At 43.1% G+C, this 16741-nt stretch overlaps 5 protein-coding genes across 5 annotated transcripts; 3 read left to right on the top strand and 2 right to left on the bottom strand.

Moving 5' to 3' along the window:
• Window positions 1-20: 20 nt before the first annotated feature.
• Window positions 21-897, top strand: F4817DRAFT_238148 (uncharacterized protein). Its single transcript, XM_049298998.1, has one exon. The coding sequence runs from the start codon at window positions 244-246 to the stop codon at window positions 757-759; it is 516 nt and encodes a 171-aa protein (XP_049162398.1). The 5' UTR covers window positions 21-243; the 3' UTR covers window positions 760-897.
• On the top strand, window positions 300-3174 carry F4817DRAFT_238161 (uncharacterized protein). The gene is made up of 2 exons (XM_049298999.1): window positions 300-880; window positions 945-3174. The coding sequence occupies exons 1-2, from the start codon at window positions 802-804 to the stop codon at window positions 2984-2986; spliced, it is 2121 nt and encodes a 706-aa protein (XP_049162397.1). The 5' UTR covers window positions 300-801; the 3' UTR covers window positions 2987-3174.
• Window positions 3175-5510: 2336 nt separating this feature from the next.
• F4817DRAFT_326914 (riboflavin synthase domain-like protein) lies at window positions 5511-8524 on the bottom strand. The gene is made up of 4 exons (XM_049301970.1): window positions 8277-8524; window positions 7744-7919; window positions 7559-7657; window positions 5511-7461 (listed from the first exon to the last, which is right to left on the bottom strand). Exons 1-4 carry the CDS (start codon window positions 8463-8465, stop codon window positions 5700-5702), a joined length of 2226 nt encoding a protein of 741 aa, XP_049162396.1. The 5' UTR covers window positions 8466-8524; the 3' UTR covers window positions 5511-5699.
• A 417-nt stretch (window positions 8525-8941) lies between these two features.
• On the bottom strand, window positions 8942-9521 carry F4817DRAFT_326911 (uncharacterized protein). The gene has a single exon (XM_049301969.1). It carries the CDS (start codon window positions 9230-9232, stop codon window positions 9005-9007), a length of 228 nt encoding a protein of 75 aa, XP_049162395.1. The 5' UTR covers window positions 9233-9521; the 3' UTR covers window positions 8942-9004.
• Window positions 9522-12565: 3044 nt separating this feature from the next.
• Window positions 12566-14951, top strand: F4817DRAFT_326908 (RNA-binding domain-containing protein). Its single transcript, XM_049301968.1, has 4 exons — window positions 12566-13068; window positions 13364-13658; window positions 13713-13946; window positions 14000-14951. The coding sequence occupies exons 1-4, from the start codon at window positions 12866-12868 to the stop codon at window positions 14309-14311; spliced, it is 1044 nt and encodes a 347-aa protein (XP_049162394.1). The 5' UTR covers window positions 12566-12865; the 3' UTR covers window positions 14312-14951.
• The last annotated feature ends 1790 nt before the right edge of the window (window positions 14952-16741 follow it).

Below are 16741 nucleotides of genomic sequence, written 5' to 3'. Positions count from 1 at the left end.
TCTTGTCTTTCTTGGTCATACACGATGCCCGAAGATCGCCCTTCGGCTCTTCGTCTTCGACTTATAAACCGGCTGGACAGTACAGGAGAATTACATAGTACCACGTAACGCCGCGAGCGCGGAGTAGTAACGCTGGTTCACAGTTACGATACGTTAGGTACATACAACCCAATTCGATAGCTCGAGGTGATACATACGAAGTAATTACCTATATGGTATGGGGTCAACGTCTTTTCCGGGGATATGCATTTTTCCCCCTTATTAGGCGGCATCCCAAATGAATCGGCCCACTACTTAGGCCAAAAACGGGCGCAAATCAATTTCCTTCTTCTTAATTCCCACGACCAGTCACCACCAACCGTCCCGTGTTCGTCTGTCCCAGCTCAATATGGTACTTTTGCGAGCCACTTTACCGGCAGCCTCTTAGCTCGTCCTGGACTTCTACCATTGTGTCTCTCTATATGCCCTTGTCTCCCTATATCTCCATATCTCTCTTCCCGAGAGAGCCATGTCATGGCCATGGCGCTTCACATAAAAAGTCGAACGGCCCGGCCGCATATTCGCCGCCCGCCATTGCGTGTGGGGGATTTATTGCTTTTATTACAGCGTCTCGTCTCGCTTCGCTTCGCTTTTATATTACACGTGATGCTCATGATTTCTGGTAATCTAATAAAACCATTTCTGTTTCCCTCCAGATGTAAAAAATTCCGAGAAGTTGGCTCTTCTCGAAGTAAACACGCCGGTGTAAGCGCCGGGTGAAAGAGAGATAGGGCGAACGACAGTACTCATCCTGGGTACGCAATGCTCTTTGTTATCTCAACACTGCTGTGTGTCGTGGTGTCCCTAAGTCATGGCCTGGAATCGGTCAGAGACAAAGATGGTTAGTTGAGACTAGCTACCTAGTCTTCCTTCTTAGCTACTCGCCCGTATTAACTACATAGTAGAGTTCCGCCCTGGACAGTTCTACAAAAGGATACCATCGTATAACAGCTCGGTGACCGTCGTGGTCACCAGCTCGTTTGACATACTAGCTTCTAATCTCGCAGTGTCGAGCTCGGAGACACATGAGGGCCCTATAGATGTCAGTTCAATTACGACAATTGGTGCTTCTACTAGTGACGCTTCCATTGTGATCGTGGAACCCTCCGAAGATAGCTCTTCTTCAACGGAATCCTATCCTTGGTGGACGTTATTTAACCTGGGAACTATCACCACAATTGGGAGGCCAACGCTTGTATTGCCAACATCATCCCCAACAAGGGGCAGCCCTATCATTTCTTCCCCGCTAGTCGTCAGTAGCCCAAGTTCTAACACGGAAGACGATACCTCTTTTCCCACACTAACCTCGTCATTTAATTTTAATGGGACGTCGAGACCATGGAATTGGAATACTACCTCTAGTGGCTCGTCACTCACCTCACCCACCGTGACCTTACCACCACCAACAACTGTCAGCACGACCTCGACTATTACCACTACGCCGAGCGAGTGCCCGGCCAAAGAGAGCGGACCATTAACAATTACCTCTTACTCTATAATTCATACATCCACTACGACATGGAGTGGAGATCCAGACGACTACACACCCCCTTACCCGCCTATAAGCACACCTATACCATGTACTCCTCAGCCGAGTCCAACCGGTCGCTTTACCATTACCTTTTGTGACAGCACAGGCAAGACCTGCTCCCTTATCCACACTTCCGCTCCGCCAGGTACCGTCACCCCTACCGATCCCGCGGAGCCGACGGCAACGGTTACCTTCGTTACGACGGACAAGAATCCCGCCGTGGTATTTCCAACCCAGGCACCTCCTAGCTACGGCGGATCGCCCTCCGGCCCAGATGCTCACGACACAGCGGTCGAGGGCGGCGGCGGCCACGTAATTACCCCTGAGTATGGCATGGACCCGACCCCCATCGAGTCCGCCAAGGTTTCGCCAACTCCACCTCCCAATGGTGGGAATAACCAGGAAGGAGGAAGACCCCCTGTAACCGTGATAGTGCAGCCTGGCGAAGTAATCATCGACGACCGCACATTCACCGACAGCCCAGCGCAGAAGACGTCCACTGTGATCGTGGGAGACGAGACCTTTGTCATCGACCCATCCCAGGTAGTAGGTGGTGGGGCCACCGTAACCCGACCCCCCATCGACGTAGGAGGGGGTTTCACACCTCAACTCCCACCAATCACAACCTCTATCGGCGGTCTAGGGGTCGTCCTCGGACCCTCCTCAATCGCAACGATAGACGGCACGGTATTTACCATCGCGCCCACGCCGACGATAGCCGTAGTCCAGGGACAATCGATCACCATCGGACCCGCGGGGCTCATCTTCTCCAGCCAGACGCTGCATGTAGCCGCGGGGTCCGGACCGACGCAGACAGCCGTCATGGGCGGACAACTGATCACAGCTATCGGCTCCGACACGGTAGTAATCTCCGGCACGACAATAACGTACGGGTCAACCGCGCTAGGCAGCAGCACGCTCACGACAGTCGTCGACGGGGACACGGTTTTAGTTGCCCCGACCGGCGTGGTCTTGCACGAGGGAGGCGAAACCTTGGGAGGCATAACGGCGGCCCCGGACGCCACTATGTACGAGATCGTAGGCGGAGCAACGGTGACGCAGTTGGGTCTAACGGCGGTGGAGATCAGCGGGCGGACATTCCACATCGGGCCCGGGGCGGCGACGCCGGTAACAACGGTGATCGCAGGGCACACGCTGACGATAGGGCCGGACGGCGTAGGCATGTCGACATGGACGCTGGGCGCGCCGCACGCGTCCACGATAACTATATTTCCTGGTGCTGGCGGCCACCATAACGGTGGGGGCGGGAATAATGCCGCGATGACGATTCCGACGGCGACGGGGACGTCTGGGAAAGACGATAGCGGCGGGACGCTTTTACAGCGACCGGATCGGTTGTATGTGCTGTTCTCGGTTGGCGTCGGGTGTCTAGGGTCCTTGCTTTTTTGGTTGTGACGGGGTACCTATTACTTCTATTCTATTGATATTACACTATCTCTCAGGCATCCTGCTACTACTGCTGCTACCTACCTAGGGAAAGGGGGTGGGTTAGTTGGTTGCTTGGTTTGGAGACCTGATTGATTCGTTTTCCACGGCGCAAGGGGCTGGACAGGGAGAGAAAGGGGGAGACTGTACAAAAAACCCAATCGTTCACATGACGACGTTATGATACCCGGGTCGCGCGCACACGCACACGCACACAGCCATCAGCGTTGGTGCTTGGGTTGGGGGCCAAAGGATTGGGTATGGAGAACAGAGCCTTGTATAATTATTTAGCTATCTAGTGTACCGGTATCTAGGATGGCCTACCTTGAGTACATACCTAAATTACTTACATATGTACGTGCATGGCGCGTGAGGAGCCGCATTGCATCGTCAGGGGGTGGCAAGGTTGAAAAGAATCAAGGAAATATGTACATATTCCGTACAGCTTTATCATTTCTTGAAACGTTACCGGAATCCCATAGTGCAACGTTGGAAACGGCACAGGCCGGCCGCGCGGGTCCTCGCCGGCGCATGTGGAGCACTCGTTCGATGTAACCCAGATCCTTCGCTCTCCCCGAACGAGTTCGAGATGCATGATTTTGTTCGTACATAGTATCCAAATTAATGAGATGCGCTTCTCGCCCTTCAAATTCTTTCGTGGTTTAGTTATCGTGATATCCCGGACTATATATCGGTGAGGACACAAAGGTTAAATACAAAAGTGCCGTACCGAGTATCAACCCGCTTGGGACTCATTTATATCAACCCACCCCCCCCCCCTTCCCACCGTGTTTCTCGTCAATTTCTTTTTCCTTCATTCTCCTTGGCACGCCGATTGAACCCACACTTAAAATTCCCCCTATGTATGTATGTCGAAAATTCAGCCGTTGTAACGTCAATCTTGCAGGCATATGCCGGGTTCCTGACCGAGACCCACGGTGCAACCTACATAGATGCGGAGTTAGCCCGTAGAAGCTCTAGGCACGTGGCGACAGCGTCTTCTGTTGCAGTAGGAATAGCTCCACCCCGGATGCATTGTTGACGGGCTCTTACTGAAACGGGAGTTAGTTTGGTATTTGTCTTGAACTGCTCCGCGATTTGAAAGCCTTGAACTAAAGTGCGTGTGTGATAGACAGACAGAGGAACGAATCCTATCTACAGGCGTTTTCATGCAAAAGGCTATTTAGCTGTTATAGTATTGTGGCTTCGTTACTCTTGTTGATATGCAAGACCGCGGGAGCATCAGCTACGGCGGTAGTTACTCTACTCGTGTAATAGGTTATACTAAAATTGACTTGTTTCGAGTGGGAGTCAAATATTGTATACAAGTTAAACCGTCACGTCTATTTCCACATGTAATAGATAAATCTCTATAGACAAAGAAGTAGCATATTATCTAGAAACAGAACTTGAAGGACTGCCCATATCACCGTCCTGTGCTAACTATAGAATTACATAGATTTAGGTAACTTGTAGGGGATTTCTAACAGTAAACCCTTATTACCACCAAGATTAGGTCTCTAATACTACTTTAATAGAACATCAGTTAGAGGGAGACAATAGATCCTGTAGAAAAGCCAATGAACCAGCAGGTTGTGAGAATTCGCCCCTCGAGCCTCTAACATACGTCAGCAACGCAACAGCCGGAGGCTCTCAAGGTATCGGCGGTATCGCGGCCGTGCTTATAGAGAATGATTTAAGTTGATAGTACTCGCAGATCGCTACGATTCGGAGGAAAGGATGTCTACGACTAGACCAAAGCATTTGATATCCAAGACATGGCTTGCTAGACAAGAAATAAGAATCATGAAATCAAATATATCATTTATCAAGATGCGGTATCTTACGAGTCCAGGACCATGAGAAATTATTCTCCCTCCCTTGCTCTGAATGGGCACAATGCCGATCCGATATACTATCGTCCGTGTCCGGAACTGCGGAGTAGATGGGCTACAGTAATACTAGTTTCCCGCCATAGCATATTTCATATTAACGTACCGAAGTGTCATTTTCATCATGCTACCGAATGCATCCCCCCTTTTAGCTGGCGAAATATTTGCGCGTAGTCTTAATATATTTGGCCTCTACAGGCTTTAACCTCGACTCCTAGTACTAGCGATCTCTAACTCTTTCCAGCGGTACGAAATTGGAAGTAACGAGAAAGGATTCAGGGTGAACAATGAATAATGTCATTCACAAAGCATCTGAATAAGCACATAGGCTAGACTGACGGGGAAAAGAGGATGGGGCGGATTATAGGAGTCTACTTGCCCTAGCCTTGTGTTGTTCAAAGTTATTTCGACAGTAATGGACTTGAAAAAGCACTATGGAATGAATTAGTATGATAAGAATTCAAATCTAGCCCAACATATCTTAGTCGAAGCTTTCGGAGGTACCTAAGTACTTAAGAAGCCAAGTAGTATAGGATAGATAGGGGTATATAGTGAGTATGGTTTAGAGTAAGTCATGTTACGCTACAATATAGATGAACGTATGAGTAGAAATCCTAGAGCTATTCATTAAGCCTCTAGCGAGTCTACTTGATAGCTAAGAATAGGAATATGTCCTAGTATTTACATCAAAGCTACCGCTTAGCGTGGTTATTGTTACATCCACCATGATGACTGGAGAATAGTACAATCTTGTGGGAGTAGTGTTGCTACTCATGAAATCATTCTGTCCGTTACCAAACCTCCTCCCATAACGGGTTGTTCCTGGCCAGTACATCTTTTGCGGCCTCACGATCAGGAGCCATCTTTCCCATTACCATGGCGTCATGTATGGCTAGTTTAACTGCCTCCGGCATCTTCCCCGAGCTCCCACAAATGCAGATCACGCAACCCTTCTGGATAAATTCGCAGACCAGTTGCCACTGCTCACGGATACGGTCCTGTACGTAAATCTTCTCCTCTTGATCTCTAGAAAACGCCGTGAGGACCTTCACCCTAAGATCTTCCCATTCGTCTTGGAAGTAGAAGTCAGCATTACGGTTTCGACCGCCAAAAAAGAGGAGAGCATCGCCGGCCTGCGACTCGTCGATACGATCCCAAAGATGGGCACGTACTGGCGTGATACCGGTGCCTGGGGCGATCGCTAACAATGGTCTGCGAGTCCAACTAGCTTCTAGCGTATCATATTCTCTGTGGGTGATCATGATATTCGTGCCAGGGCGCAAGAGTTCTAAATAGCGAGAGCAGAGTCCCTGTCGGGTCTTTCGCAGAACCGTCTTGTATTTCACTAACGCTACTAGAAGTTCGACTCGCGTAATCTCTGGGTTTTCTTCGCTCCTAAGCAGTTGGCCGCCGCTCGCGACGCTGTACTCTCGGCCTCGCATGACAGGGAAAATGGATGGAACATGCTGGTAGGGAATCTTTACCGATGGGAAGTCTTGGAGAACCTCCAGAATAGATCGTCGAGGTCGAGAGGTATAGTCGTAGAATTCGTCCGAGAGGCCAGGATTGGCAAATTCCCGCAGGCGCTCTTGGTGCATAGGGTCATCTGTGTAGAAAGCAATATCTTGGAAGAATACGCGCTTCGGAATAGCAGTTATGTCGTAGTTATGAATAAGGAGCTCGCGTAAAGTGGAGTGAGGAAGAGGGTAACAATTCTTAGGCCTCGAATAAAGCGCATCTTGCTGCCTTGCGCGATGCTCGAAGGGCATATCAGCAACGTCGTTCCAGCCCATGAGATCAATCAATGTCTGTACATCCGCCGGGAAATTCTTGGGGTAAATGAGGACTGCATCACCCGGGACGTAGCTGAAGAGCTCTCTATCGCCTCTCCTGTTGGAATTTGGCTGTGTAGGTACTTCGAGAACTAGATGACGGACATCCTGCCAGTGACCAGTAGGAGTGACGCGACGGTTCTCACGCAAATGTGCGAGCCAGCCTCTCGGTATCGGAAGAAGATCTGAGGGGGGAAGATCGTCCTTGCAACTGCTCGGGTCTTCTAGGAGGTATTTGGATGGGTGGTCTCTTAGAACATTCGGTCGGTCTAGAATATCTATCCCGCCCTGGATTTGCTTGGCTGTCTGCTCTGATAGGCGTGCCGGATAGCTGTTGCTATTGATAGACATTCTCTCTGCCCGCAGAGCCTGCTCCAGTCGCTCCGGGTCAGGTGTGTCGACATGACTAAAAAGTGCTGCTTTTTCGTTGAGAGTCTGTTTTTTGTCGAGAGTCTGTTTACGATGCGTAAAATGGTGATATCCATTTGATGATTTGATAAAAGGAGATGTTAAATTTGCACCGTTTGAATTCTTGACTTGGTGCCCATCACGATCAGGCATCAGCTCATCTGAGAGATCCATCACGGGCGCTAGCTCTAATGTGAACTTGGGAGGAAGTTGCACATCCAGGGGTATAGGTGACAGACCGTCAGGTAACGGATACTCCTTCAGAAGATGACTACGAAGGCTCAGGGACCAAGATAAGAAAGTACCGTCGATGCTGTGAGAAAAGATTAGTTTTAATACTGTAACTGAGATAAAGGAACCAAAAAGTCGAAGAATGAAATGGAGAGGAAAAGAGAGCGAAAGGTGCTTACCCGTCTTGGTGACGTTCGTCAGCTTCGCCACGTGGGAAGAATTCGGTCGCACCGAGTTGTTCAAGGCGTTTGTGAAGTTTCCTAACTGCCCAGTTGTACCTGAATAAGGTAGAATTAAGAAAATTAGTCGATGATGATGATGTAATTGAGAAGGAGGGTTAGGAAGGATTAGGGAGGTTGCATACTTGGAGTATGAACTATCGCCGAGACCAAAAGTGGTGAAGTTAACTAGCTGCAGACAATTTGGAGGAAGTCGTTTGCGGAGGAGACTCTTCCAAAACTTGCGAGCGTTCTTAGGTACTTCGCCTTGGCCCGTGGTAGAAATGACGAATATGATCAGAGGGTATTGTAGTAACGTATTCTAAACGAGATAAATCTGGTTACTATGTGTGTGTTGTCGTTTTTTTTTTGCTGTTGACATTTGTATACATAGGTACGCAATGCACGATAGATGGCAACGAGAGCGTGGCCATACAGTTACAAGTGTGGAATAGACAATAGTAGTAAATTATTCGAATTGATAGGGTTTTTTTTTTTTGGCCTTGGAGCTAGAGGAAGACTTATTGTCCCGTGCGCCCAGTAAAAATACAAAAGAATAAAGTGTAAAGGCAATAATATTTTTAACAGTGACATACAATACTCACAAGTGTAAAGTACAAACGATAAGTCGCTAGACTTTGCAATGATGAATATTCAGAATAAATGAATCTCAACTTACAAGTTCAACATCGTTCATTTCGCGGACATGCGTATTGAAGTGCAGCCTTTCTGCAAGCCGTTCAATGTCACCAGCCAGGTCTTGGCTATTCCCCGTCTCGGAACCATAAAGGATGAGTATACGTCTATTCTCAAGCTTTGCGGCTCCATCCCCACTGGCCGTATAGTCATCATTGAGTTCCGAAGCCATGTTGAGCAAGTACAACTTTAGCCTTGAGAGATCCAAGGGAAGAATTGCAAGGGTTTGCATTACAAGTTTGGAAAGATGAGATCGATAAGATAAGGATCTTACTCTATTGAGTTCTCTGCCCCTCCCAATCAGGACCCCGCACTTGCTCCTGTATCTGCTAGGTACACATCTATGACATTTTAGGTTTACCTAATACAGGTAGGTACCTACCACCTTACGTTCACCAAGGTAGGTACGTACCCATCCATGCACATGTGGAACTACAGGCAGGTACGTATTTCCTATGTTCCAGCTACATGAACGTCTTTAACGTAGATATATTTTTGAAGGGCCTAATGATAATATATTCGACCTTATGGGTGTATACGGATCAAGAGAAATGTTTGTCTACGTCTTTATCTTGGTCCCATAAATATTAGTGTAATCCTTGAAGGAGAACAACCCCTTTCCGGTCTTTCCATACAGATTTGATGTGTAAAAAGGCCAGCTCAAACTGCGGTGAACACGTTTTGACTCCACAATATCGAGCTCGATGATGGCTAGGGAACATGCATTTGCCGTTGTTCAATACTATCCAAGCCACTGAGGTGGCCTTGTGGAGTTGGCTGCATATGCCGCCGTTCAATTAAGCGCACCACCACGTTGTCGTTTAGGATGGCATGAAATCTACCTACGGCCGCCTTTATTGATTGAGCCGCAACCTTGCTACTTACACCGCCTAGGATAGCTTGAATGACTTCGTCCTTTTCGCCAACAAGTTCTGGCATGGTCCAGTTTTCCTTACTCCACGGATACTAACAGCGAACTTCCTGAATAGTACTTTGCTACGAGCGGTGTGCGTGACTTTGGGTTGGAATTGGGTTTCTTGTAGCGTGAGAAAGACGATACCGCATCCAAAATGGGTAGGTGACTACCTAGTTAGGTAGTGGTTGAAAGATTAGATAAAGATATAGTCATATAATTCCTCTGATTGAAACTTGGAATATGTATGAAGTTATGATTTTTTTAGCCTTGTCTGGGTAGATGATATCCCGAGAGCTGCTACCCAAGACATGCTTTCTGAGAGTGCTTATTGTCTACCTTGCTCAGTAACACAAAGTAGAAGGACACTAGGTCCTATTGTACGACATAATGCCCCTGGAACACAGCATGGGAGTTAGAATAATTTTTCGGGCCGCCCTGCATGGCGTCTTTTAAGCTCCCGAGACAGCCACCAGGCTGCTAATATCATCCACTATGATATTCCTTTTGAAATCACACGGATTAGCAGGTCTAATATAGATATATGAAAAGAGAAATTCGGGCAAGGAGACCAAGATCGAGCTTTGCCTATCATATAAATCAGTTAGTTGGCCTTTATTTAAGAACGGAATTCCGTATTTGGAAATATAAAAAACTTGATAAGACCTGCAATAAGCTTAAAATAGTAGTTTGCTCTGTTTTAATTGCTCGACTCTTTGATGTTGGTATATTTTGGCTTAACTAGGTGGATATAAGTATTTTGTTAGTGATATCTGTTTTGAAGATCCGAGCTGTAAGTTAAAAAGAATTCGACGACATCTCTTTTCCTTCATTGTCCTCCTTACTTTCGATTTAATTCTCTATACTTATTCTATATACTTATGTATAGGTACTATGGGTGAATGAAAATTCCTCTCGGAGCTAAACTATGATCTTGTTGGAACTCTTTTCTCTACATGTACTTCTTACGATCAACTATTTGGATGTTTAGGTCTATATTTAATTAAGACTGGTGCTTTGGGGGTATAAAGGCAATTATAATAATTGATTGATAATTGCGCTTCACCTCTAAGACGCTTTGCGAGGTTATGTCTACGAATATCTAGGACTTGAAGTTCAACTCTATAACATTGAAAAATACCTATAAACTACTAGTTAATATACGAAGTATTTAAAATGTTATTAGTCAGCAATGTTGTAAGCGCGCGCGGAAGGTTTAAGTGATAGAGACTTTATGGTCACTTGAATCTAGTCTGATGAAAACGTAAAAACCGAGTCCTCTTTTTGCGTGACGTGCATGCTTTTAATTGGATGGGAAAACATTCTTTAGGAGTCCTAGGTACTCTAAATCATCTCGTAGGGCACAGCTACCCCGTAGTTTACATAATGGATATATGCAGGTGTCAAGGAAACCCGAGATTGATACATCACATTAGATTTATATTAATAAGTAAATCGCCGAATAAAAGACCAAGAGACAATCTTGACTCGATCGCGCTTCAGGAACATGACAGCAAGGAGCTGCAAAGTAACGTTGATATGACCTTTTAGCTGTCTGCATTCTTTTACACTCTTGCATTCTGGGAGCCGGCATTTTGGTTAGGGCTACCGATTTGGCCGTACTTTCATGCACGCAACAGCTAGTAAGCTACCTACCTTACCCAGCCGAAGATACCGGCAACAGCCATGTGGACTAAATTTGTTTGCCAATTGCGTAGTGCTCCTCACCTAAAATCGTCAGTTGACTGAAAGAGTCATACACCGACATAAGGCTTTACCGACTTGTTTGCGATGGAAAAGAGAGAGAATATTAAGCTTAAATCTGGAAAATGTACGGGTATAAAACCATGCAACTCTTTAATCGTGTTAGGAATTTTAACCCGGTCTGTGATAATACAGGTATTAAGATTCGTTTTCTTGAAGCGACCGTAAAGGGGTAAAAGGGGGGTTTTCTTTTTTCTTTTCGATTTGTAGGTGAAGAAAGGTGTCTATTAAGCGAGAAGAAGAGGGGTGTATCTACAGTAACCCCTGTTGGGTTCGCATTGTCCGCATTGAGTGGCTCGATCGTCGAAAACCCCAGAAACTAGGTTCTTTCAGAGCTTCCAGAAGATTGGCCGACTTGTGATTTGACTTGTGATTTGACTTAATCGTACCCAAGTTCGCATGTGGAAAGAAATGTTCCGACAATGAGAACGTGGTTCCTTTTAATAACATGTCATATTGTCTCTGGTTGCGAGTTACCCGATTTTAGTAGAACAAAGCTGGAGATGCACCAAGGAGGCATTGAAATGGCGTAATTTACTGTTTTCAATGCGCCCCCCGAGTTTTCGATAAATTCAATTTCGACAATTCAAGCATGTTGCCGAACTGATGTTTAGTTACCCGAGTCTAGTACCTTAGGTAAACATCTACACCCGGCATTCTTTCTGCACCGAAGCGTAGTAATTCGGAACTTGCGAAGGAATTACATACGTTAGGTTAGGTACCTTACTTATTAATGCAACCTAACGAGCCATCCATGTCCTTCCATCCCAACTTCTCGGAAACCTCGAGCTTAATGACAGTCGTACCTTAATCCTCTTCGAGCGCGCGAAGGAGGCACCATCGACAGACACCCTCCGGTGTCACCGACTTTGGAGATTTCGGTGTTAGTACGATTGAATGTATGCAACACGGCAAATGTACCTATTATTACGTAGACATTTTAGGAAATCAATAACTACCTAAGGTACATAATTCTCTGTTCCATCATAATCCTCAGAGGTTCATATGAAAGAACTCAAGGCAACAGTAACCAAGACTCGCCGAAACAGGCAATCCCATTCACATAGTAATATTTCTTTCAAACTTGCATCTACGCACCTACAAGCTCAGTAGTCTTTCTTGCCTTCCCTTACTTTCTCTCGCCATGTGTCACTTGCATCTGCTGTACCTTAAGGCTTAGGTATTCATTATCATCTTGTCCTTCTATTAATCTTCTAGCTTATCACCATGTCATTACAATATTGTTGACTGAGTCACTTGCTTTACATATATAGGTACCTAACCTACCTAAGGTTAGATACCATTTTGCCTCAGGCCGATGCGGCTCGCCTCAATTACAATATTAGGTACATACCTAGGTAGGTAGTCACTGATGATTCAGGCATCCCGAGTTAAAATCTACAATGAGGCTTCCGTCAGTATAATTGAATATAAGTAGATCACAACAGGACATGTAGGCAAGTACGTACCTAGGTACTTACTCTAAGTCCATGCAAGCCCATGCATCCCCCTTTCTATAATTGGCCCATAGATTCCTGTCAAGCGCAGCCATATTCACTTGCCCCACGCCTGCCGTAAGTTTAACTTTGGCGTGACCCACACAAGAAACAACAACCCTTAAAAAATTCTGGCCGCGTCCGAACATCTGGTCTCTCCCATTTCTTCTTCACACCTCTCAATTCCATCAATCTCAAGCTCGTTGTGTCACAACTCACCGATTCCCAACTCTTTCAATCTTCTCTAGGGCACGTAGCCACCCTATTCCTCCCCCGAAATTGTTCAAGAGTTCAATACTGAACCCGAACCCGAACGTCCATTCAACGTCTATCATCGCCTCCTGTCAAGATAATCAACCTACCTTCAACTAATCTCCCAACCAGAAACCATCATTCACAATGGCCACCACTGTGGAGAAAGTTGCTGACGCTGCCGTCAACGACGTTACCAATGCTCTGAGCAATACCTCTCTCGCTGGCAAGGACGAGAACAAGGATGCCGTCCATGCTAGTGCCGCCGAGGGCCGCCGATTGTACATCGGCAACCTCGCATATGCGACAACTGAGGGGGAGTTGAAAGAATTCTTCAAGGGTTACCTTGTGTAAGTCTACATACTGATTTCATTCCTACTAAATATGGAATTGTTTCCATAGTTTGTGGTGAAATATTTACTTGTTGACCCATCCTTCCCTTGGATTCCCTTGTGCTACACAAGGGCCTACACATACGTTCAGCTTCTGCTGCCTAGTCCCTTTTATTTATAGGGACTTGGCAACAAGCGATTGTTTATGGTTGTATTATCACAAATGGAGGGGGTTGCCACAAGGCCGACTTGAATAATCTCTGGCTATTATCAAGTAAGCTTGTTGAAATCCGGGCTAATTTTTATCACTTAGTGAATCTGTCTCGATTCCGAAGAATCCTCGTACCGACCGCCCCGTTGGCTATGCCTTCGTGGATCTCTCTACCCCCACCGAGGCCGATCGTGCCATTGCTGAACTCTCCGGTAAGGAGATTCTCGAGCGAAAGGTCTCCGTTCAACTTGCACGCACTCCCCAGCCGGCTGGCGAGAAGGCCGATGGAGCTACCAACGGCGAGGCTGGTGCCGAAGGCTCTCGGCGCCGATCCTCTGGTCGTGTCCGCGGCCGCGGTCGTGGTCGTGCTGGTCGCGCTGGTCGTGGCGGCCGAACTGTAAGTCTTTACCTTAATCTGCACATATTTCCAATGGCTGTTAACAATATTTAGGAGGGTGGAAAGGATGATGCCCCTACTGAGGCTGGCGCGAATGCTACCACCGCTGCCGATTCTGAGGTTTTGCCTTTGACCGACATCACCAACAAGGCGGATGCTGACAAAGACAAGTCTGCGAAGAAGGGCCCTGCTCGTGAGCGTCGTGAGCGCGGACCGCCTGCTGACGGCATCCCCTCCAAGAACAAGGTTATGGTCGCTAACCTACCCTATGACCTGACCGAGGAGAAGGCAAGTCGTCATTTTGCTGATGGTTAACTCGGTACCTGCTAACTTTTCAACAGCTTAAGGAACTCTTCAATGATTACCAGCCCTCCTCCGCCAAGATTGCCCTTCGTCCTATCCCCCGATTCATGATCAAGAAGCTCCAGGCTCGCGGCGAGCCCCGCAAGGGTCGTGGTTTCGGTTTCGTCACCCTAGCTTCTGAAGAGCTTCAGCAGAAGGCTGTCGCCGAGATGAACGGCAAGGAGATCGAAGGTCGCGAGATTGCCGTCAAGGTCGCTATTGACAGCCCCGACAAGACGGACGAGGAGGCGAATATTCCTCATGAGAACGAGGCCAATGGCCAAGAGGCGGCCCCTGCTGCTACTGCTTAGACTATCTAAGCATTTTTCCGACGGCGCATGTTTAATTCTCAACGGAAGATGAATCCAGACAACCATGTCTTATTTACGGATACATTATACAGTAGTTGCGCGTCAGTCAGGTTTTACGAGGGATGGCAAGTTTCTTGATTTCACCATAGATACGAAACCCCACAGAACAGCAGCAATATGGCCTCAGATATCGTCAGCAGCGACTGCCGCATTCTGTATTCGCATTTCTGGCGAAGGTCTGTGTCATGATGCTGCAGTTTTGATACATCTTAATTTTCACGAATGACTTTGACAACCACCTCTCGAGCATTTTCACGGGTTGTACACTAGGTGGACAACGGAGCAGGGGGGTCACGGTGGACTCGGAAAAGTTCTCGCGAGCAAAGAATAGATATGATTGATAACGGATTGATGCATTATGATCTGTCATTAGTGAGATGCGTGATTTTGGAATTTTATTCTTACCATTTATTGTGACTTGAATCAGAGACTCCATAACGCCCCGTTAGTGGCGGACACGAAGGTTAAAATTGAAGAATGGTACTTAAGTGGTTGCGGATTTAGTTAGAATCGAGTCGGTAGCCAATAGTTTTCCAGTATCGATAGCTGGCCCATAATAAATTGCAAATCTGTTTAAAAACCAAGGGCCCCCTTGTGAAAAGAACCACAAAAGCCCGACTTTTAATAAAGTTTAAACTTTTCTAAACTTTACCCGTTATAGTTAAGTATTTAAGTATATATTTATATTTAAATTAAAAAATAAATTAATATATTACGTTATTATTTAAAATTATAATTTTATAATATTATAATTATAATGTTATAATGTTATAATATTATAATTATAAAAAGTAATAAAAATTTAATTGTTAAAACGTTATTTTTAATTTTATGTATGTTATATTTAATTAAACTTATCGAATTTTTTAATTTTACGGATTATTTTATAAAAATAATTGTTTTAATATTATTTATAAAAGTAAAACGGTATATGTTTAAATAAAATAAATGGTTAATTTATAATAATAATAAATAAGTAAATATTAATAATTAAAAATAACATACCACGTAACGTAAAAATATATTTAATAAACTTTATTTTATTAACTTTAAATTTTATTTTATTATTTTTTTGTTAATATATTTTAGTATACGTTAAAAATAAAATTAATTGTAATAATAAAAATTAAAAGGATTAAAAAGAAACAATTATTTATACGTATAAAAGTAATTAAACGTTTAAGTTATATAAAAGTTAATAATAGTTAAATATAATTAATTATTATTGTTATAAAGTTATTTTTTAATAAAGTTGTTTTTTATTAAAATAAAGTAATTATTTTGTAAGTAAATAATATATTAAAATTTTATCGGTTTTAATTTTTTAAGTTTATAAATGTTATAAAAAAGGTTATAAAATAACGTATTTTAAAGAATTTTTTTTAAAATTTACTTTATTATTTTATACGATTTAATTTTTTGGTTAAAATTTAAATTTTTTAAATATATAATTCTTTACTTAAATAAAAGCCAAATATTATTAATTGTTATTTAAATAAAGCCGTTATTATAATAATAAAATTAAATATAATAATAATAAAAGATAATAATAAAAAATAATAATAAAAAATAATGGAAAATAATGATAAAAAATAATTTAAAAAAATTGAAAAAAGTGGGAAAAAAGTAAAAATTTATATAATAATTAAAATAGGTAATATTAAAATATATAAATTAATAATATTATTATTAAAAAATAAATAATTATTATAAAAAAATAATAATTATTATAAAAAAATAATAATTTTTTCCCGGTATTAATTTATTATAAAAAATAATTAACGTAACTTTTTAATATAATAAAAATAACATAACTAAAAATTTACGTAAGTTTTTTAAATAATATTAATAAATTAAATAATAATTTACACATTTATTATATAATTTTAAATATAATTTTATTACGTTAAAATCTTTTTTAAATATACCGTAATAAATTTATTAAATATAAAAATTAATAAAATTAAAGAAATTACCACATTATATTAAATATATTAAAGTCATACGTCTTTTATATTATATAATACAACTTGGCATTTAAATGAAATTATGTTATTAATAATGTTATTATTATATTTGGAATTAATTTTTTTAGATTTTATAATACGCAAATTTATTATAACGTTATTATTTTAACTGTTATTATTAATAATAATAAAAAATTATAAAAAAAAAAAGGTAGATTTATTATTAAAACTATTAAATTATTAACATTTTTAACCAATATATTTATTATTGTTTTTGTTATATATATAATTATATAAATTAAGATTTATAATTTAATTGTTAAAAGAATAATACCAATAAATATTATTATTAATTATTTTATTATTTTTATTATCTTTATTATCTTTATTATTTTTGTTGTTT

This window comes from Daldinia loculata, assembly GCF_022478755.1.
Source record: "Daldinia loculata strain CBS 113971 unplaced genomic scaffold F4817scaffold_6, whole genome shotgun sequence".
In the NCBI taxonomy this organism is placed as follows: Eukaryota; Fungi; Ascomycota; class Sordariomycetes; order Xylariales; family Hypoxylaceae; genus Daldinia; species Daldinia loculata.
Note: the sequence above shows the minus strand (reverse complement) of the source record. Positions and strands in the feature narration are given on the sequence as shown.